We start from the raw sequence: 20960 nt of genomic DNA, 5'->3' as shown, positions 1-20960 counted from the left end.
CACACAAGTTGTTGACATGTGGAAAGGGCCAATGGAGGGCAGTTGCCCTCGGGTGCCACACTTCGGCGGCAAGGAGGTGGGTTTCAGCCAAGGCGTGCTCAAGCCCACTGGCCCTGCCTCCCTCCCAGCTACTGTTCAGCTCCGTGAAAATTCACAGACATGCTATTTGAGTGGTCCTGATCTCCTCTTGGGTGGGAATCTGGCCACCTGATAAGAGGTGAGGCAAATTCCTGCCGCCACTATTTGAGGTCTTGGATCCAGCTGTGCGCGGGGGGCCGAGGGATCTTTTCTACCTCCATATGGACCTCATTCCTTTGTGCCCCTCCGTGTGTGTGTGTGTGTGTGTGTGTGTGTGTGTGTTGGGCTCCTCTCCAGGCTGATGAGGTGCAGATGCAGAACTCTTGGTGATCAGCACTGAGTCCTGGGTGCTGGGTGCAGCTGAGTGATGGGGAATGTGGGGAAAGGCATTCCTGATGCCCACAGCAGAGCTGGGGCAGGGAAGAAGCCCCCCGTTGATGCCTACCGCAGAGCTGGGGCAGGGAAGAAATCCCCCGTCGCTGGTCGGAGGCCTGGCGGACCCCTCACCAAACAACACAGCTGGATAGCAAGTGGTTTTTTTTGAACTTTATCATTTATAAAGCCATACAATGGATCGCAAAGAAACAAGAGCTGTACAGGGCGTGGGCACAGCGTCAGTGTTCGATACATTCATATCCAGGTCAGTTGCATACATATACACAGGGGCAGAGGTTACGGGCACGAGGATACAAAATATAAAGTATATTTCCATCTACATAAATACACACCTGGGGGGTAGGGAGGAGGCTGGGCTTATTGGGTTTTCCTGGGGAGGGGCTGAAGGTGGGTTGGGGTGGGAGGAAGTGGGGAGGGATTTCTTACATTTGTTTTGAATGACGTGTCAGAAAGAGGACATGGGAAACACAGCACACACACAAACACAGACACGTGTGTGCACGCACGCGTGTACACACTCCACACGTGGGCATTCAGGAGAGTTTCAAACCGTTTAACACTGATTAGAAAACAAGCTACTTGGGACAGCCCTCCACAGGAACCTGGCCACTGGGAGAGCCCAGCAGTTGGGAACAAACAGAGCTCCTCCAACACTTTGCCCATTTCTGGCAGAGGAGTTGAAAACAGAGCTGCCCCTGCCCCACCCCAGGTGGCCTGATGCTCACCCTCACCATGGCTGAGGGGCCACCAAACCACAGCCCGAACACCCTGCTGCCTCCTGAGTCTGTCCACTGCCGGGTGCTGTGGAGCCTGACATCCCCTAAGCTCCCTAGGGAGAAGAGCACTCTGCGCACACACACGTCCACACTTGCGCACACACATCCACATCCACATCCTATGTCACTGCTGGCCAAGGAAGCTCCCGTCTCAGGATTCCGGGATCTCCATGAAGAGGTGGCTGCCAGGTCTAGCCCCCCCACTGCTTCCAGGACCCCGGGTTGGAGAGGGAGAAGGCTTGGAGGCAGCCCTGGGGTGGGACACTGGGCCCACCTGACCTCAGGTAGGACCTGGAGCCAGGGGAAAAAAAGAATCTGGGGGAGACCGAAATCAGGGTGAGTGGACTAAGGCCCCGAGTCAGGACCAATGGCGCCCTTGCCCACAGCCTCCTCTGAAGTCCACAGCTCCCAAGACAACACACGGGCCTGCCCAGCCTCTACTCCGGTCCCTGCTCTTGCTCCAGACAGTCCACTCTCAGGAGAATCTCACTCCTCCAGCTGACCATCCCCACCTACCAATCACGGCCACCGGCCACCATGCCGTCCGCCTCCCCCCCCCCCCCGCCCACCTCCAACACTGTCATTGTCCAAAAGCCCCCAGAGCTGCTGAGGGAGAGGGTCTGGCAAGGATGGGGGATCAAAAGGCCTCACCAAACATTGTGTCAAATATCAGCCCCTCCAACAACACGGAGTCAGCCGCCATGGAGGGTGATCAATAACTCGTCTTCTCCCCCTCTTTTCCCTCTCAAGTCACCTTGTTACTGTCACCAGGCCCAACCCTCCCCTCTTGCTCCATCTGGGTCCCCCTGCATTGCTGACTCAGAAAGTCACCCCCCCGTCTTCTCTCCTGACGCACCATCCCGTCGGCCAAGGCAGAGCCGCAGCAGACCTGGTGGGACAGAGGGTCCTGCTGGGCCCGAGAGGGGAAGCTACACCTGCCTGGAGTCTGCACCTAGGCTACCTTGAGCTGCTCTCTCCGGTCAAGTTCTCCCACACCCTTTCTTAGGACCAGATCACTCTCTCCCGGAGGATTGAGAAAGAGATTCAACCACAGACAGCAGCACACGAGGTAGGGGGTGGGGGCGGGGCAACAGGGAGGAAGAGGACGGACAGGACACGAGGTAGGGGGTGGGGGCGGGGCAACAGGGAGGAAGAGGACGGACAGGACACGCATGGACAAAACAGTCAGGATCATCATGAAAGTGCTTTCTTGGAAAGGGAAGTCTTTGGCAAGAACATATTGCGTGCTGTGTGGGGTGTTGGTGTGCGCCTGGGTGCACGGGGCCCACCTAGGGGTCGGGCTCCCCGGGGTGGCGGGATGGGGGATACAGTGTCTGGTCCAGCCAGGGGCCCTGTGGGAGCCGGTGAAACTGCCATGGCAGCCTCCCGTGAGGAAGGGCCAGCTCACGCTGTGGCAAACTCCTGGTCAGCCGGGCCTCTCACACTCTAGGAAACCTGTCCTTCCAGACACCGGCCTGGGTCTTTCCTGAAGGGTCACCTGTGGCTCAGGCCTGCTTTGGGGGGTGACGCTGGCCCAGTCGGGAGGTGGGCTGCTGGTGGGTGGTGGCTGTGGGAGAGTGAGTGTGAACAGCTTCGCTCCTGGGTCTGACAGCTCAGGGCCTGAAGCACAGCGCAGAGGGGAGGGAGCTCCCTGCCCACAGGCTGTTCAGTGGGCAGTGGTGTCTGTACAATACAAAGGCTGGGGTGGGCAGCAACGCCCTTCCTCTTGGCTGAAGGGGGGGGGTGGTCACCTGGAGAATGAGCAAAGGGAAGGACCCAGAAATTTGGCCTGAATGTCTCAGAAGAAAGGAGTCCTAAAGAAGCTTTGGCCACCACGCCCAGGGGGTCGCTCTTTGGGGAGGCCCTGTCCACCCCCTCCTCAAGACACTCTTCCGACTCCCTGAAACCGAGTGTCCACGCAGATCCCGCCTCTTGGAAGAGAAACAGTACAAAAGACGTGCCCACCCCCCACATCTAGCCCACCATCAGGCCCTCAGTAACAGAGCCAGCACCCCCACCCCACCCTGCACACGCACACACCTCTGCAAACCGACTGCTGGGCCCTGGGCTTGCTGGGAGATAGAGGAGACAGCACCCTCCCCACTGGGTCCTGGGTAGGATCCTGGAAGATCAAGGGCAGGGGAAGGAGGCCCCTGGTCTTCCTAGGATAACCCCCACCTCCCAGGCTGCAGTAATGCACATCAAACCCGGGAAGGTCAGGTTTATGCCTGGGGAGGTGATGGAGTCATATGGGAAAACAATAAATACTTGTCAATTTGCCTATTTTTTTTAACTTTTTCTTAAATTTTATTAGCTTACAGATTCTGTCAGTATGTCTCACGTATATATTATATATATTTATATATCAGTACAATGCCTCTCTCTAGGGGACCCCCATAGGCAGGCATATGAAACACCACCAGAATAGAGCCCTGGTGAACTCCCCACTATGGCTTCGAGTCCTGGGGTGGTACCAGGGTTTGTCCCAGTGACTCCCGGGATCCCTGGGCCCTTGATCTAAAGGCCTGCCTTCTGTCCGTCCTCTGCTCCCTGGACAGTTGTTGGTGCTGCTGGGGAGACCAAGGCAGGAGGAGGAACAAAGAGGCTTTGGCATTGGGGGAGGGCAGGCCACGTGGTGCACAGGGAAGGGTCCCAGAAGTTCAACTGTTGTCGCCCAGGCAGGCCCAGCCAAAGGGGACCTGTGGCACTCAGCCTGGAGAACGCAGGGCAAGGGCTACAGGCTCCTCCACCCGGTCTCCGGACGCTGGGGGCCCAGGCTGAGGCCAAGAGAGGGAGCCTGCAGGGCGAGGACAGGCCAGGCAAAGCAGGAATACTCCATTCTCCATACCCAAAAAGGCATCATGCAGGCAGCAAGTTGGTGATAAGGCTGGTTCGGGGGAGAGAAAACCCCAGGTTGGAGCTGAGGGAGAGGGGCTAAGGCAGATTCCAGGGAGCTGGTGGGAGTGGCTTGCCTCACCTGCTGGTCCACATGCCAGCAGAGGCCAGAGCTCATTGGATGCCTGTTGAGCACGCACATCCTGACCCCATCGGGTCAAAGCCCCACAGCGCCCCACCCCTCATGCTGCAGGCACGGGGTCTTTGCGGAGGAAAGGGGGCCAGCGGCAGCAGGGGTTGCTGGAACTGAGGGCTGGGCAGCAGGAGGGAGGAACGTGTGACCCCGACAAAGGCTCCTGTCCCCTCCCTGCAGACTGGCTCCCCTGCTTTCTGGGCCATCCGGGTGCACAGCGTGTGCAAGCCCCAGCAGGCGCAGGTGTCTGTGGAGCCACTTCTATTATTTCTAGTGGATAGAGGTCCAGAGAACCTCAGCTGTGAGCTGTGTGGCCGTGGCTGGACAGAGCCCACCTGCTCAAGGTGGAGCCAGGAGGCCTTGGGGTGCCTCAGGCCCAAGAGACTGCCCTCTGGGCAGTCAGGTTTGAGAGGCAGAGATGGTCCATTGTCCCCAAACTATTGACCCCAGAAGAGGCTTGCTTTGTCCCTCTGGGGCCTGTCATCCCCCTGGAGGGGTGATGGGGCGTGAGCTGGACCAGGGGAACCGGAGGAGTCGGGGGAGGTACTTTGGGGCTTTTGCAGTTTCCATCGACCTGGGGGGATCTCAGAACTTGCCTCCACCATTTCCACCTCTCCACCCCTGCCTCCCTCAGCCAACACTTCCCTCTCCCTCCTGGCACGTTCCTCTCTCCTTCGCCAACATTGGCCCAAAGTCCCCCTTCCAGACTCAAGCGGGGTCAGGGTCCCTCCCTGGGCCCCTCTGCCCCGGCCCTGGGCTCATCTCTTCTGGCCAGCACTCTGCATGACCTTGGAGACGAAGTTGACGATGGCCGAGGCGGGCTGGTTGGGGTCCAGCTCTGCGAAGAGGTGGCAGGCATTGTCGGCCGTGCTGCCCTGCTTCCGCGCCACGAAGCCGAAGAGCCTGTGGGGGTGGGGGGTGGGGTGGGGGACATAGCATGAGGGACGGGCCGGCAGCCCATGTCTTGGGGCACAGCCCTGGGGGGGTAAGCTTCTTTCCAGAGTAGCCTCTCTCCCCACCTCCCCATGTGGCCTTGGGGAGCAGGGTTTGGGCTCTAAGAGGAACCCCTCCTTTCCACTGACCAGAAAACCAAATCAATGCCAGGGGCCAGTGGCTCGATTTGCCCCAAGACCAGGCAGACACGCCCTTTGATGGGGACAGGGAGGGACAGCCTGAGGTAAACACAAGTCTGGATGGGGCCAAAAATAAAGTGGGGACATTCCTGGGCGGGCTTCTCCCAGTCCATCCCGCCCAGCCCGCTGCTGCCCGTATTGCAGCATCAGCTGGCAGTGAATGAAGGCCGTCTATGGGGCCAAGGCAGATGCCACAGGTCAAGGTGACCAAGGACAGTGGGTGGCCTCCTCAGGGCACACGCTATTCATCCTGGGCTTACCAGGCCCACAGGAAGCTCCGAGGGACCCCCACACCTGGTCCCTCCCTGTCCTAAGCCTGGAGTAACCTAACCTTCTCTATTTGCAAACCAGAGTTAAAAATATGAGCTCAGGGAACAGAATGTGGGCTGAGGTCCCTCCCAGGCGGCACGTCGCTAATTCGAGCAAGTCGGGAAAGCAGGGCAGCTGGAGATTCCAATGGAAACCCCGCTCCGTCGGCTGGGCCGCTCAGCTGACATGAGCCACACGCACGCATGCGCACAGACACATGCATGCACACACACAGCCATACACACACACACAGTCTCACCAGGCACACAGCCATACACACGCACACACGCACAGCCATACACACTCACACACGCACACAGTCTCACACACACACATTGTCTCATATGCATTCTCTCTCAGCACAGTCACACACATACACACACCCACACTCACACCCAAGACTCACACACGGATACACATGCAGCACCACACTCAGACACAAACACACCGCAGTCTCACACACACACACACTCCCATGAACAGACTCGGTCTCCATCACACGCCACAATCGCACACCCCCACATCTGCCCCTCAGTCACACCCAGCCCGAGGCTCCCTACATCTCTGCTCCCCTCAACTGTGTTTCAGGAGCCAAGACCTGGAATGAGGGTCTGCCCCAGCAACAAGGCACCGTGGAGTGGGGGAAGGTCACAAGAGGGCGGGCTCTGCTCTCTCTGTGAGGGTCCACCACCTGCCCCCCCCATGATGTTTACTTCAGCAGAGGTTCCCTGGGGCCCAGGGTCAATTTCACCCACAGTACCTCCTGCCATCTGCCTGGGCCAGTGGATGAGGACAACCAGCCTCACCCCACACAATCCTGAGAGTCACCCTGGTTCAGGCCCTGAGCCCCCCTTAGCAGTGCCCTCAGCCTCTCCTGGCTGGTTGCCTGTGCCCACCAGCAAGGCTTCTTCTGAAGGCCGCTCAACCCCAGACCAGCCACTGCCTGAGGAGGAGAGGAATTTAAGGATTCCCTAGCCTGGGGCCCAGCCCACTGCTATCCCAGACCCTCACCTCTCAGGGCTCAGGGGTGAGGGAGCATGCGAGCCAGCAGAGCCTTCCCCTCAAGCCTGACCATCTGGCCTGCAAGGGACCATCCCAAGGGAGGCGGCTGTGTGGCCTAGGGGTCTGTGGACCCCAGAGGGGGAAGGACCGAGGCTGACCTGGGTGCCTAGCTGCATGACCCCACCCCTTTCAGCTCCACTCCTAACTCTGCCTGTGACCACAGGAAAGGGACGTTCCTTCAAGGTGGCCCCGACTCTTCGCTAGCAGGCCAGCGTGTTCCTGACCAAGGTGGCCTCGCTATGGCATCCTGGCACGCCCGCCCCCTCCTCTGGTTATGCACGTCTTCTCTGGACACACAAACCCCACCCCACCCCACCCCACTTCTGCCCCTCTAGGAGCTCACTGGCTGCAGGCTGGGCTGCCTGTCCCCTCTGGTCTCCCAGAGGCTGCACCCTTTCTACCTGCTCACTTCCGGGCAGACTTTTCTCCAAACCACTGACCCTGCTGCTCCCTGTCCCCCACCCCCTGCTTCTGGGTTCTCGTCCCACCCCCACCACCCTCCTCACCAGTCACAAAAACTGACCAACTGGGGAAGAGGAGGGGGAGAGAGGGAAGAGGAGGGGCAACACTTACTTTGCAGGGGCTCCCCCTTCTGCTTTCATCCACCTGCAGAGAGACAGAGAGCATGGAATCAATGGTGTCCCTTGTGCTCAAGTCCAGCCCCATCCACTCCCAGCCCATCAGAGCAAGGCAGGAGCCCCTCCCCCACCGAGGGGGGAGGGACTAGAAATCTCTGGATTCATACACAAGTATTCCAGGGGACCTGAGAGCCCAGGCTGCGTCCCAAGGTGCTGTCCCCACTTGGAGAGCAGCGTACTGGGGGTAGGGGGGACAGCGTGGGGAGACATGGCAGAATTGGGGGAGAGGGGCACTTGAGTCCTGGGAAGACATCCGCATTTGTGAGAGAAAGATTCCAAAAGATGACCACAGCATGCCACATTCCCACAGACAACACAACATTCCCACAGACAATACTGGCAGAGCTCCAAGTGGAAATGCGCACACACGCACACACACATACACACACACAGTGGTCGAGAGCTTGGTGGGAAGGGAGGTGACGGCCAAGACTCACTTTCTCTCCTGCGGGTCCAGAGCGCAGAAAGTGACGGTGTTGAGGGGGTAGTGTCTCCGGAAGAAGAGCCTGTGGCAGAGACATCACATAAAGAAAGAGGTGTGAGGAAGAACTTGGCCCCCTTTGTGCCTGCAGGTCAGGCCGCCTTCCTACTCTAGGTGGCAGGTGCGGTTGACACAGCCCCCGCCCCCCCTTACTTCCACGAGAGGGCTTGCACAGCTCGCTGGAGACAGAGGGCAGCCCAGCACCCAACCCACTGCGGCACCAGGGCTCCGCAGACAGTGCATAGAGGCAGACAGATTCCACAAGGAAACGTCTTCATAATTCTAGTGACCAGGAAAGGAAGGGTGGGACTTGACACTGAGGAGAGAGAAAAGGGAACCCTATTGGGAGAGGGCTGAGGGCAAGGTCAAGGCTAAGCTGTGGGTCCACAGATTATCCAAGAAGAGGGATGAAAGTTCCTAACAGGGAGGAACTCTTACCAATTGCATTTCCAAGACAGGAGTATTTGCTGGTGGAAGGCTCAATGGGCAGAGGGAAAATGGAAGGAGTGGGTAGTTGGGGAAGGGTGGCCCCAGGGATGGATGGATGGATACATTGTTGAGTGGCTGGACAAGTGAGTGAATAATTGATGGACACATAGATGGATGGAGGAGTAAGGGGATGAGTATGGATCTAGGAGAGGATCAACTGGTAAATGGATAGATAATAGATGGGTGGTGGATGAATGGATGGATGGATGGATGGACGGATGGATGATGAATGGATGATAGATGATGGGTAGATGATAGGTGGGTGATGGATGGATGGATGGATGGATGGATGGATGGATGGATGAATGAATGTATGTATGTACATATGGATGGATGATGGATGAATGAATGGATGTACATATGGATGGATGATGGATGAGTGGATTATGGATGGATAGATGATGGGTAGATGATAGATGGGTGATGGATGGATGGATGAATGAATGTATGTATGTACATATGGATGGATGATGGATGGATGTACATATGGATGGATGATGGATGGATGAATGAATGGATGTACATATGGATGGATGATGGATGAATGGATGGATGGATGGATGGAAGATGGTTGGATGGATGGAGGATGGGTAGGTGGACGGACAGACAGGTGATGGGAAGGAGAGCCCAATGCAGAGAGCAGGTGGAAGATTCTTACTTTCTCTGGTTGTCAGTCAGTGTGATTCCCTGGGCGGAGACCTTGAAGTGAACAATGGTGGCAGCTGGCGTGGGATCAGCAGCCAATGTCTCAGAAGTGGCTTTGGAGATGGCCTGTGGCCCTGTGAGGGACTCCATGTCCACAGAGTTGACAAACAGCACGTTGCAGGCTGGAAGAAACCCACCTAATGAGTCACGGGGGCCCAATGACCCAGGTCCCCTCCCCAAGAGAGGGACAAGAGTCCATTTGGGGTCAGCCTCGAGGCAAGGCATTGCACACAGAAATGTGGTCTCTACCAAAAGGTGTCTGGGTCGGGGACACACTGCGCCTTCAGAAGGAGCTGGGCAGGGAGGAGGGAAGGTCTGGGCAGGGATCCAGCCCCCGCTGGTCACTCACCTGCCCCTTGCTTCAACAGGTCGGTGGTTGAGTTGGCAGAGCCTGAGCTATCTTTGGATTCATCTGTGGGGTCTGAAACAAGAATCCCACTGGTAATTAAAATGCTAGAACTGGCAGGAAGCAGGGGCTTGGCTGGACCTAAGAGAGGGAGGCTAAGAAGCCCAGACCGCTCTGCAAACACATTCTGCAACGAGATGGCTTTTCCTAAGAGGCCTGGTCACTGGTGCTGTGTGTGCTCAGTCCGAACATTCAAAGGCAACGCTAAGTACTCAGCACCCGGGCTAAGAGCGCTGGAGGCCGGCACTTCGTCTCTGCAAAAGGGAGATGCTGATCACAGGATTGCGTTGGATTTGGAAGATAGTCCTTGTGGAGTGCTTAGCTCAGCACGTGGCACAAAGCAAGCCTTCAGGGGTTGTTGGCACGGCTGTGGTGCCTGGATCGTGGGGATCAATGAATATCCCGATTCACCAAACCACAACCACAACTTTCACTTCACAGGAATAACGCTCCAGTACTGCTCAAACTAGCGGGTTTCTTGTTCCGACTGGTGTTTTTCAGGCTTGGGTTTCTTAAAATACAGATTGCCACATCCCGCCTCTCAGCTTTTCTGAGTGGCTTGGGCATTTGCATTTCTGACAACACTCAGATGATGCCAAGGCTGCCGGTCAGGGGTCCATGCTTGGAGAACCGCTGGTTGATTCGAGGATTAACAATCCAACCATTCTAGAACGGTCGAGCTACCACGGACACTTCGGTAGAAAAATAATTTCATTTGTGTCTACATTGCGTGGTTAATAATGCCATTGAGATCGTATTTAAACCTTCAAGTTTAATAACATAATAACAGTGACTAATTATTATGAATAATTCCATGAGCTAAATTGGATCCACTGGCACTGTCAAATAGCATCGGAGGCTGCAGGTGTGAGCCAGGAGCTCCAGGAGAGACTGAAAGGCAGTCCCAGGGAGGTGGCACCCCAGATCCCAGAGCGTGAGTTCAAGGCCAGCCACTGTAATTCTCACGTGGGCCCAGTACACTTGGGGGCTGTGTACTGAAAGCACCCTGTGGGGTGAAAAGGTTGGCAAGTCCATCCCCCACATGCCAGGGGCTACGACACCTCCCATGAAAGAAGTGGAGGCCCCTCTTCAGACTCACTCAGACGTTTGTCCTGGATGCCATGGTGCTCTTGGGTTCTGCTCAGATTCAAGAGGACTCCCTGTTCCCCCTAACTCAACCTCCCCTCAGTCAACCCACATACCAACAACTCTAGGGACATCTTGGCCCCCCTCTACCCTTCTCTTCGCATGCCCCCCAGAGCCCGGCCGCCCACTGCTCTAAAAGATCCTTCAGCGCACTCTTCCCTCTTCCTGCAGTCCAACCCTGCACCATCCGGCTGCCCCGTCATCTAAACCTCCCTTCCATCTCCCCTGCCCTCCACCCTCTCGACCCCCAGGCACGATCCTCCCAGGACTGTCTCCTCTCTGACACCTCTCAGGCATGAAGCTTGTTCTGAGAATTCAGTAGGAACCTCTGGAAGCCACCAGCCAGAACAAGCTGGCAGGCCAATGCTGTGGATTCGTGGGATTTGTTTTCTTCATTAACATGTCCTTCTTCTTGACGAGGAAGAAGAAGGGGAGTGCTGTGGCCTTTCTTCATTTTGGCAAAGGGACCCTCCCACCCAGGCCTGTGCTCCGCAGTGGCCGGCGGGGCTGCCACACGGAAGCAGGCTGGCTCAAGGGCTGCCCGGTGAGCAAGGAGTCTCCCAATCCTACCTCGGTTTGGAATGACCAGCTTACAGGGCAGAGCCAATGGGATGATGGAGTGCTGGTAGACCAGGGCAGAGAGAGATCCTGCGGGGTGGGAGACACAGCACAGGAGGACAAGTTACTGGTTTGGTGCCCAGGGCATCTTAGGAACCAGGTCACCTGCAGCTTCTCTAGTACCTTGCCCTCATCCGGCCCCAAAAAAGCTGAACGCCTACCCCCCAGGCCCAAAGGAGACTGGAGCAGTCACAAAAATGCCTAACAGCATTTCCGTCCTTTCCGGTTCTCTGACCTATCACCCGCCAAGTGCTGGGGCCTCTCTCAGGACCTTGCGAGGAAAAGATTAGAGGCTCTGGGGCCCGAGAATTGGGAGCTCACACCCTAGGCCGGTCACTTATTTTCTGCATGTTTTGAATCAGGCTAATGTCTGGGAGCCTTGGTGATGTCCATCCTGCGTGCAGAGGGCAGGAATGACCTAGGCTACCCCACATGGAGACTTTTAAGTTGCAGGTGTTGACTAGGGACAGCTGCTGTCATAGCTGTTGTTAAAATGATCACAAATCTGAGCTGAGTGGGGGACATACAGAAAGGAACACCACAGAGCAGCGGTTCTCAATCTGCCTAATGCCATGGCCCTTTCATACAGTTCCTCATGTTGTGGTGATCCCCCCAACCATAAAACTATTTTTGTTGCTACTTCATCACTGTCATCTTGCTACTGTTATGAATCAGGTGACCCCTCTGAAAGGGTCGTTCGACCCCCAGAGGGGTCATGACCCACAGGTTGAGAACCACTGCCATAGAGGAAAGGGAGCCACTTCCACAGTTTATTCAACCTTTATTGGAAGAGGAGGAACGTGGGGTCAGAATCCTGGAGGAAGCCGGGAGAGACCACAGCCTAGGGGGCGAGACTTTGGAGACAGGGGTCGGAGAGAGAGCTGAGGCCATGGGATCAGACGTTAGGGACAGGCACGGGATCACTCACCAAAGTTTGGCTCGTTGGGGCATCCTTTGAGCTTGACCCCTCTGGGTCCGGTCTCTATCAGGAAATGCCTCACCAGCTCATGGGTCATGTCTCCTGCGACGAAGAGAGAAAGAACCACCCATCCTTCTCAAGGCCTCCTCTCGCCACTTGCTAAGAATCTCCAACTCCATGCAGGGTTCGATCAGAGAGAGAGTCTTGGAGAAACTGGTGAGAATTCTCTGGAGCAGAGCCCACAGCTCCGAGCCCATCTCCCAGGGAATCAAGGAATCATCACCAGAGTGCCAACCATCCTGCACCCCCAGGCCATGACCCCACCTGCCACCAAGCCCAAGGCTTGCTCCTCGGAAGTCTCTGACAGGGCAGAGACCCAATCTGATGGGAATTCTGGGCCTGGAAGAGACCGTGCAGATGGTCCAGTCCAGGGAGAGGAACCGTTCTGAAGATGGTATTACCTTTTTTACTCTGCTGCAGGATCGTCGGAGGGGGGGAAGACACCTTCATGGCCAGCCCATAGGCTCCTCGGAAGGAGTGGCTGTCACGGATGATGAAGGCCCCCGGCTCCTGGTCCTTCAGGAGTGCAATGGCTGCATGGGGAGGGAGGACGGGAGAGGGAATGAGATGAGCTCTATGTACACCCATGGGCCCATGGGACCCTCAGCCGACCGTAGGAGAAGTGACCTTCTTAACATCCGAATCTAACAGTCCCAAGACGCCTCCTAAGCCCCTGGGTGGTACACCCTATTAACAGATTTGGCTGTTAACCAAAAGGCTGGGGCTTCGGGTAAACCCTGAAAACACCCTGGAGGACAGGCCTGAAGATCTGATGTGCACCCCCCAAACTCCCACTGGAAAATCAATCATTGAAAACCTGATGGTGCACAGTACTGATGTGACACATGGGGCTGTTACGAGTTAGATTGAACTTGGTGGCATCTGGTGGGTGAGAATCCTCTAAACTAGTATTCACTCACTCACTCACTCACTGCCTTCAAGCCCATTCTGACTCCGGGAGACCCCACAGTCCAGAGCAGAATAGCCCCTGTGTGTTTCCCAGTCTCTAACTCTTTAAGGGGGAAAGCCACGTCTTTCTCCCGACGAATGGCTAATGGGTTTGAACTCTTAACCTTGTGGTGAGTAGCCCAATGCATAACCCCTAAGCCCCCAGGACTCCTGTAAAGGGTCAGATAGTAAATATTCTTGGGAATTGAGGGCTCTGCACTCTGTTGAAATGACTCTATTCTGCAGCTGTGCTGTGAAGCCAGTCACCAGGACATCACCAGCTACCAGCCACACAGTATGTACAAAAACAGGCAGCGTCTGCCTGCGGGCCGTGGGCCATGCTGCCCACTCCGGACTGACATCCACACAGACTGTCCTTGGGAGCTTAATGGGGTCTCCATCGGCAACCTCAACATTCCAACCTCGTTTTCTCTGTAACCTGCTGAAATCTGCTTTGCGGAACAAGAACTTGTTAACAAGTATTAACCAGAGGTACCACTTCCAGCCTCGACTTTCCCCGGAAAAACAATTAAGGACCCCTGGGACTCGGCTCCCCGCCAGGTTTCCTGGAAGGAGGAACAGGGGTCTCCTCCAGTTTGTGCTCTTGGACCAGGGAAGACCTGGACCTCGGCAGCAACCCACTGTTGTGTCCCCTCAATGTCCCCTGAACCCAGCACAGGCCAGCGCTCACCCTGCTCTCGAGAGATCTCAGGCTTGTACCAATACTTGGAAGTGTCCTGGACAAATTTCACTTTTGCCCTTGTTTCGGGGCTGTTGTCTGAAAGGCAAAGAAAGAGAAGGGAGGTTGGTGTACTCCCAGCACCCTCAGAGGCAAGCGAGCAGCAAGGGGCCGGGAGCACCTTTCCAGCCATGTGTGTCTCCCCCATCAGCCTCCATCGCCGGGCTATTCTCCCATTGAAGGCCTGGCACAGCTTTCTTGCAGAGTCTTCTGGAAATCCTTTAGAATGGAGGCCGGCAAACTTTCGAGGTGGAAGAGCAGTCGGGTCCCTCTCAGCAATTTCACAATGATTCGAGAGCCGTGAACTTATTTTCACAAATGCATGGAATTTCCCATGATCTGAATAATAGCCTTAAACGTCTTTCAATTTGACCTCACAGCCACATGCACGTGCCAAAGGAGCCGAGTTTGGCTAAGACCGTGTTTGCCGAACCTGCTCTGGGAGACTCTGACTCCCTCCTGCCTCTTGCCTCTAGCCTATGACTGCCCGGCTCCTGGGCATTTCTTCATACGTTTCTCTCCTCAATACTATCCGACCAGCCTGGAGGATTCAGGGAGATATTTCACTCATGCTTCAAAAGACACCATGCTGATCACCTCTCTCCAAACCTCCCTACCACCACCCCCAACCCACCTGCGACAAAGAACTGAAAGGCTGAGCTAGAATTTAGGGGCAATCACGGTGGGCCTCAGACCTCACTTCTCTGGGAGACTCCCTTCCCTCGACTCGATAGCTCGTGGAAGGAAACATGGAAAGCTTCTAGTCTTCCCACCTCATTGAACACATGAGGGAATTGAGGGTCAGAGACAGGGAAGTGACTCTCCCAAGCGATGCTCGAAGAAGACCTTCCTAGGTAAGCAGGGCCCAGCAGGTAGCTCAGGATGAGGGCCCCAGATCTTCCCATCCAGGTATTCAGTCGTGGCTCTGACTCTCCACCGACTGCAAGATCTTTGAGCATCAAGCCATTGACAAGGAGGGTTGGAGGCAGAAGAGTGGGGAAAGGAACATTCCAAGTCCACACCCCCCATATCTCCTTCCTTCAGAGAGAGATTGAAGTACCGGGAGCCAGTGGTGAAGAAGCTGGTGAGGGGTGGGAGTAGAAGGTCGTGTGTCTGGCGCTCGGTGCATTTCAACTTGGGATCTGTGCTCTGCTAGATTCTGGGGAAGGAGCTCTGTGGGCACAGCTCATGGAGAGTCGGCTGTTTGAAGCCACAGGCTGCTCTATGGGTGAAAGATGTGGCAGTCTGCTTCTCTCAGGGCTCACTGCTTTGGAAACCCTATGGGGCAGTCTACTCCATCCTATGGATTTGTGGCAATGGGTTGGTGTCTACGGGTTAGATTTCTGGGAGCTGGGTATTCCCAGAGGAGGTAGAGGGCAGCTCCTTTTCCTGGCAGGCCTCTGGCTTAGCATCTGGGCCCTGCAACTCCTGCATGCTGGTATCCCTGAGCTCCAAAGCCCCCCAGCCCCCACTGTTGCTCTGGGCTATTTAATGAGCTGTCAGATGGGCCTACAGTCCCATGTGCCTTCCTGTGTTGATTCCAGGGCTATTTTGAGCAGGGAAGATGGTGGGAAACAGGAAGTACTCCAGCAACTAGAAGTTCTACAGCCTCCAAGGAGCTGGGAACCAGATGTCCCTGGTGGGTGACAGGAAGCAGGGGTGTGCAGGGTCACCGTAGGTGTCCCGGCTTGGAAGGCCTAGATCAAGACCTGGGAGTGACACACTCGGCAGCTGGGGCCCATCCCAGGCTCCCTGAAACATTGGAAATGGCCTTGAACGCCCCAGGCCCAGAGTGGCTATGGACTTGGGCAGGTTCCAAGTCTGGCCAAGATGCTGCAGATCTGCAGAGGCCTTGGCTCTGTGTTGGGGGTGGGGGGTGGGGGAGGGACAAAGAACCACATATACGGAGGGCTCAACAGGATATTGTGGTGGGTTTCCTTTCTGGATAGGGACTGTGGAAATACAGAGATAGCAAGTTACTAAAAAATCCCTACGGACTCCTGATCCCTCAAACCTAAACAGTGGTTTGAGTGACTTGGGGTGAAAAACAAAAAAAAACACAGGAGGAAAAGGAAAATCGAAATGGGCTTGGAGTCTTTCGTGACAAACCAGTTTGCCTCAGAAAGACGAGCCCCCTCCCAGGAGCGGGAAGGAGGCCAGTCTGCGCCAGGGAAGTGCACACGGACCAAGGTGGCAAAGCGGGGTGAGAGGGAACTAGATTCCAAAGGAAAGGCCCCGCCCTGGCCTTGGCCCCTCATCACATCTTTGATGGAGGGACTGAGGGTGGGTAAGAACAGTAGGGATCAGCAGTGGGGCACAGAGCGCTCTGTAAATGACCTTGGGAGGAGGACCAGGATATAGCATGGTGACCCTCCTGTGACTCCACTCTGGCACGCTTTCAGAGCGTGAGTTACGAGTAGAAAGAAAATGTTTTTGAAAATGATGGTGGCAACATAGGTACACATGTGCTCAACACAATAGATGGGTGGGTGGCCTGTGATAAGAGCTGTATGATCAAAATGGGGGGGAGCACGTGCTGGAAATTGGCCTGGGCTGGCATCATGGCCCTGCCACTTATTCACGGTGTGGCCCTCTTCACGCCCCGCTCTGCTCTGGTGTCAAAGGGGGCAGTGAAAGCTGGATCTACTCTATCCACTGGTCATGAGGCTGAGATGAGACAGTACTTCGCTAGGAAGGCAGAATGATGTCATAGATGCTCTGCAAATGGTGGTGGCTATGACCAGACGAGAGAGATGCAGTCACAATGACATTCTTCATCATCATCATCATCTGCATCTTCACCGGCCCCACCACCCCACCCACTTACCCCCCAGAGTGATCTTGAGGACACCTAGAACTCCCAATATACCAGCGGTTCTCAACCTGTGCGTCACGACCCCTTTGGGAGTCAAACGACCTTTTCACAGGGGTCGCCCAATTCCTAACAGTAGCAAAATGACAGTGATGAAGTAGCAACAAAAATAATTTTATGGTTGGGGGAACTCATGTAATACATGAGGACCTGTATTACAGGTTGAGAACCACTACATTGCAGATAGGGAGACTGAGCCTCAGAAGTCCATGGAAGGCCCCAGGTGGCTGCCAAGGGGCTACCAGGAGAGCGCCCAGGGCAGCTGGAGGCAGGGGTGAAGAGGGGAGGCCCACCTGGCATGGAGTACTTGGAGAAGTCCGGCAGAGTGTGGGAGAAGGAGACGGTGCTGCCCCCACTGGGACTGGACATGCCGCTGGTGCCGGGCAAGGAGGACGCCTTCCCGTTGAGGGTGGCGTGGTTGGGGAGGCTGCCAGCCCGGTCTCCCATGGACATCCTCCGCTTCTCTGGCAAAGCTGGCGTGGGGCTCCCTTGCCGGAAGGCAGCTGAATCCGGCGACGGGGAGGTGGCCGGGCTGCTCAGGCCAGGGTAGTAGGCAGGGGAGACGGGGAAGGAGGGGGTGGAGGGGGCCTGGTAGCCCGAGGCACTGCTCTGCCTGGACAGGGTGGGTCTCCGGTCCTCAGGAGTGGAGTAGCCTCCATAGGCCACATGCCGGTCCAAGCTGGGGCTGCCAGGAACCAGAGATCCAGAGCCCCCCAGGTGACGGCCCAGGCTGGGGCTTCCAGGACTGGCTATTGTGTTGCCATGGAGACTGGAGGCCGGATTGCTTTGGTGAGCCCCATGATGCCGACCCAAGATGGGGCTCCCTGGAGTGGTCGCCACACTGCCATGGAAGCCTGAGACCTGGGTGGGCACTGCTGGGTGCCGGCCCAGGCTGGGACTCCCTGGAGTGGTTGCAGCACTGCTCTGGGGACTAGAGACCATGTTGCCACGGAAACCCATTCCTGCATTCCCAAGAGGCCCCGCCACCTGGCGCTGGCTCAAACTGGGGCTGCCAGGGGCAGCCATGCCAGAGTTGGCAGCCCGCCGGCCAAAGCCAGGGCTGGGAGGGGTGTTGGTGCCCACTGTCCTATGGCGTGCCTGCGGGCTCCCAGGGCTGGCATGGACCCCGGCCACGCTGAACTGAGGCCGGGTCTGGCTTTCTGGAGACGAGTTGAATGGCTGGAGAGAATAATCGGGGCTGCTGAAGGCGCTGCCCACGGTCGGGAGAGGCGACGAGCTCTGGTAACTTCTCTGGGGCAAAGGGCTGGGCTGGCCCAGGTTGCCAGAGCGGAAGCCGGAATCCAACAGCAGCTGGGTGGGGGTCCGAGGGCCCTGGTCACTGCTCTCTCCGGATGGGAAGCTCCCCACTGAAGTGCTGGAGAGAGAGGGCAGAGGGGAGAACGGCAGGACAGGTCACCCAGGGCAGCAAGAAAGGCTGCTGTCCCAGCACACTGCCCCCTTCCCCCCAAGCCCTGGACACCCGCGATGACCCGAGGGGGCTCCTCGAGGGTCCATGGGAAGATCTCATTGTCTTTAAACTCAACTTTCCAGGTGTTCTGAAGCCCCTTGTAGCTCTACTCGCCATGCGCAGGCATGCCAGGGGTACTACAAGTTACCTTAGGGAACTATCAGGGCAGCCTCCTAGGCGGGCATACATCAGCCACACGGAACAGCAGAAGAAACGGAGCCTCGGAGAGCTTAAACAAGTGCCTAAGGCCCGCACAGCCCAGGAAGAACCCCCTGAGGCTTCAGCCTCCCTTTGTCTGGTGCGGACCCCCACTCACGCTCCACTGCACCGTGGGGACTCCTGAGACCCAAGTCAAAGAGAAGGGGGCTCAAGGCACCCCAGAAACTGAACGCCTGTTATCTACTCCCACGAAAAGTAGCCCTGCCTTCACTCAGCCTCCCAGCTGTCAGGTGACCAACCTTAAACTACGAAGAAGGGTGGAGCAGGGGCTCTAGGAAGCAAAATCAAGGAATTATGGTCAAGGGTGGGGGTGGGGTGGGAGAGGGGTGGACGGGAGATTTCCAGTACGGGTTTTCCAGGTCCTTCTATGGTCTGCTTTCTGGCCATTGCCCCTGGCCACTTAAGAAGCGAGTTTCCTGGTGTTGTCAGGAGACTCCAGGACTCCGAGTCTTTACACAGAAGGTGGCCGGCCTCTTGACCTGGCTGTGGTCAGGGAGTGAGCTCCTCTAAGGAGAGGTTAAGTCAGATGAGGGAGAGGTCCATTCTAAGACGCTGAGAAGATGCAGTTCGGAAGAGACTGTGCCTGGAGGCGCAGCTACACAGAAAGTCATGTTCACACGGAGTCCTGAAGCCCAGCGCAAAGGCCTGGGGGTCAGGACCCGTGCATTCCGCTTGTTAACTTTCTCCTAAGTGGAGGGTGAAGGGGCTCCATCAGGTGGGCCTCACTCCTTCCAGACCAAAACCTCGGCCCATCTGTGACATGTAGGAGAGGGAGCAAAGGCTGGCATGGACCTTGCGTAGCAGCAGCTGGGAGGAGACAGCAGGGAGGCTGGGTAGGTGTCGGTCCCCCCTGGGCGATGAGAAGTTTGAGGAGCTGGGTGCTCTCAGTTCAAGGGCAGGGTAAAGGGCCAAGCCAAAAGAAAGCCTGCCTGGACCCTCCCACTGCCTGGAGTGGCATCCACTGGGGTCTGAGACATGGGATGTCCACACTTCCGGGCCTGTGTCACCATCCTGCCAGACTCACCATCAACACTTCCAGCCTCAGAAATGCCGTCTGCATCCCTGGCCAGAACTAGGGACGCCTGCCCTGGGCCCTAAACACTTTCCTGCCCCAAAGTAGATGAGACCAGTGGGGCAGGGGGACGGGTAGGGGCTGCTTGAGAGATAGACTCTAGACTGGCCCACAAGATACTTCACTGCTCTGTGCCTCAGTTTCCCCTTCTGAAGATAATGCCAGGACTTATCTCCTAAGGCTGCAGTGTGGGTTAAACCCTTGAACTTAGAGGGTGCAATGCCTGCTCTGTGGGAAGCCCAGCTGCGCACCAGTGAAGGCTGGTGTTCAGAGTTTAAACCAGGGGGTGTGGTCACAGCTCATCCGCTCTGAAGCCCGGGTTCCCCCATTCAAGTCCCGTTCTGGATGAATGGTGTTAGACCAAGCCTTAGAACTGTGCCTCGTCCATTCCCGCTGATGAGCTGGATGACAGGATAGCCTGTGGGTCTGATCCCTGCTGTCCACTTGAGGCAGACTCGAGAGGCCTCACCCAGCCTGCCCAGAGTCTGGCTCCCATCTCCCACCCACCAGGCCCCCTTCTTACCTGTCTGCGCTGAGGATGGGGCTGCTGGTAGAGAGGGGGTTGGCAGAGACAAAGGAGCCCCCCAGCGTGCCATTCCTCAGGGGCATCTCGTGGCTATAGGCCTGGGTAGGTGGGGTACTAAAGCTCTTGGGCTCGGGCTCCTGAGTTCGGGGCCCAGCCACAGCTGTCCGTGCCACAGACTCCACATAGCTCCGCGGTTCTGGAAGGGGCAAGGGGACAGAGGTGCTGAGCACAGACCCATAGGGACACAGGCTGCCCAGGGCCCGGCTAACGGCTGAGGGCAGCACAGGAATTATCAGACATGCAGACAGAGAACCTTCTTCCCGAGTACCCACCCACCCATGCCCACCCCAGGCCAGGGTCTCAGAGAAGCTAGGAGAGGTTCAGCAGCCACCTTTCACTAGCACCAGACTCCAGGAAGCTCCCAGCAATGGACTCGGTTCTGCCTCTGCACACAGCCATCAGGGAGCCTCCCCCTGTTTCAAGAACTAGGACATTGGTGGGCCCCTGTTAGCTACTTCATTTCTACAATGACCCTGTCTTCCAGGACCCCCTGAAGCTTCCCAGTCCCCACTTCGGAAGTTGGACTCTAACTGGACACCGACTTCCGGCCTGGCCTTGCCCGTTTCTCAGGCGAGGGCTGGCATTCACGCAGGCTCCTCCCCACGCCCCAAGCCCTCAGGCTTGCCTGCCTAGCAACAGACCTGCACCAGCCAGCTCCCCAGCTCCAAGGCGAGGCACGCCCATCCAGCACAGCCTGACACACTTAGCATTCCTCTCGAGACTGACCCCAGGGCCCAAGGGGACGGCGCCTGGCAGACCTGGACATTCTATCCCGGGCCACTTAACCAAACAGATCAACAAACACCCAAACC

The 20960-nt window shown here is 56.7% G+C and overlaps 1 protein-coding gene across 10 annotated transcripts in view; it reads right to left on the bottom strand.

Moving 5' to 3' along the window:
* Window positions 1–860: 860 nt before the first annotated feature.
* TNS1 (tensin 1) overlaps window positions 861–20960 on the bottom strand; it is a 191668-nt gene continuing 171568 nt past the window's right edge. For all 10 annotated transcript variants that reach the window (XM_075528917.1, XM_075528907.1, XM_075528909.1 and 7 more), the window contains 11 exons: window positions 20086–20284; window positions 17097–18178; window positions 13884–13970; window positions 12646–12777; window positions 12194–12286; window positions 11218–11295; window positions 9445–9516; window positions 9049–9217; window positions 7858–7926; window positions 7356–7388; window positions 861–5181 (listed from right to left, as the gene is read on the bottom strand). In XM_075528917.1, coding sequence (XP_075385032.1) covers window positions 5037–5181; window positions 7356–7388; window positions 7858–7926; window positions 9049–9217; window positions 9445–9516; window positions 11218–11295; window positions 12194–12286; window positions 12646–12777; window positions 13884–13970; window positions 17097–18178; window positions 20086–20284 — 2159 coding nt within the window. In that variant the 3' untranslated portion in view covers window positions 861–5036. The remainder of the gene's footprint in view (window positions 5182–7355; window positions 7389–7857; window positions 7927–9048; window positions 9218–9444; window positions 9517–11217; window positions 11296–12193; window positions 12287–12645; window positions 12778–13883; window positions 13971–17096; window positions 18179–20085; window positions 20285–20960) is intronic.

The sequence above is a fragment of the Tenrec ecaudatus genome, chromosome 13 (genome assembly GCF_050624435.1).
Source record: "Tenrec ecaudatus isolate mTenEca1 chromosome 13, mTenEca1.hap1, whole genome shotgun sequence".
Lineage (NCBI taxonomy): Eukaryota > Metazoa > Chordata > Mammalia > Afrosoricida > Tenrecidae > Tenrec > Tenrec ecaudatus.
Note: the sequence above shows the minus strand (reverse complement) of the source record. Positions and strands in the feature narration are given on the sequence as shown.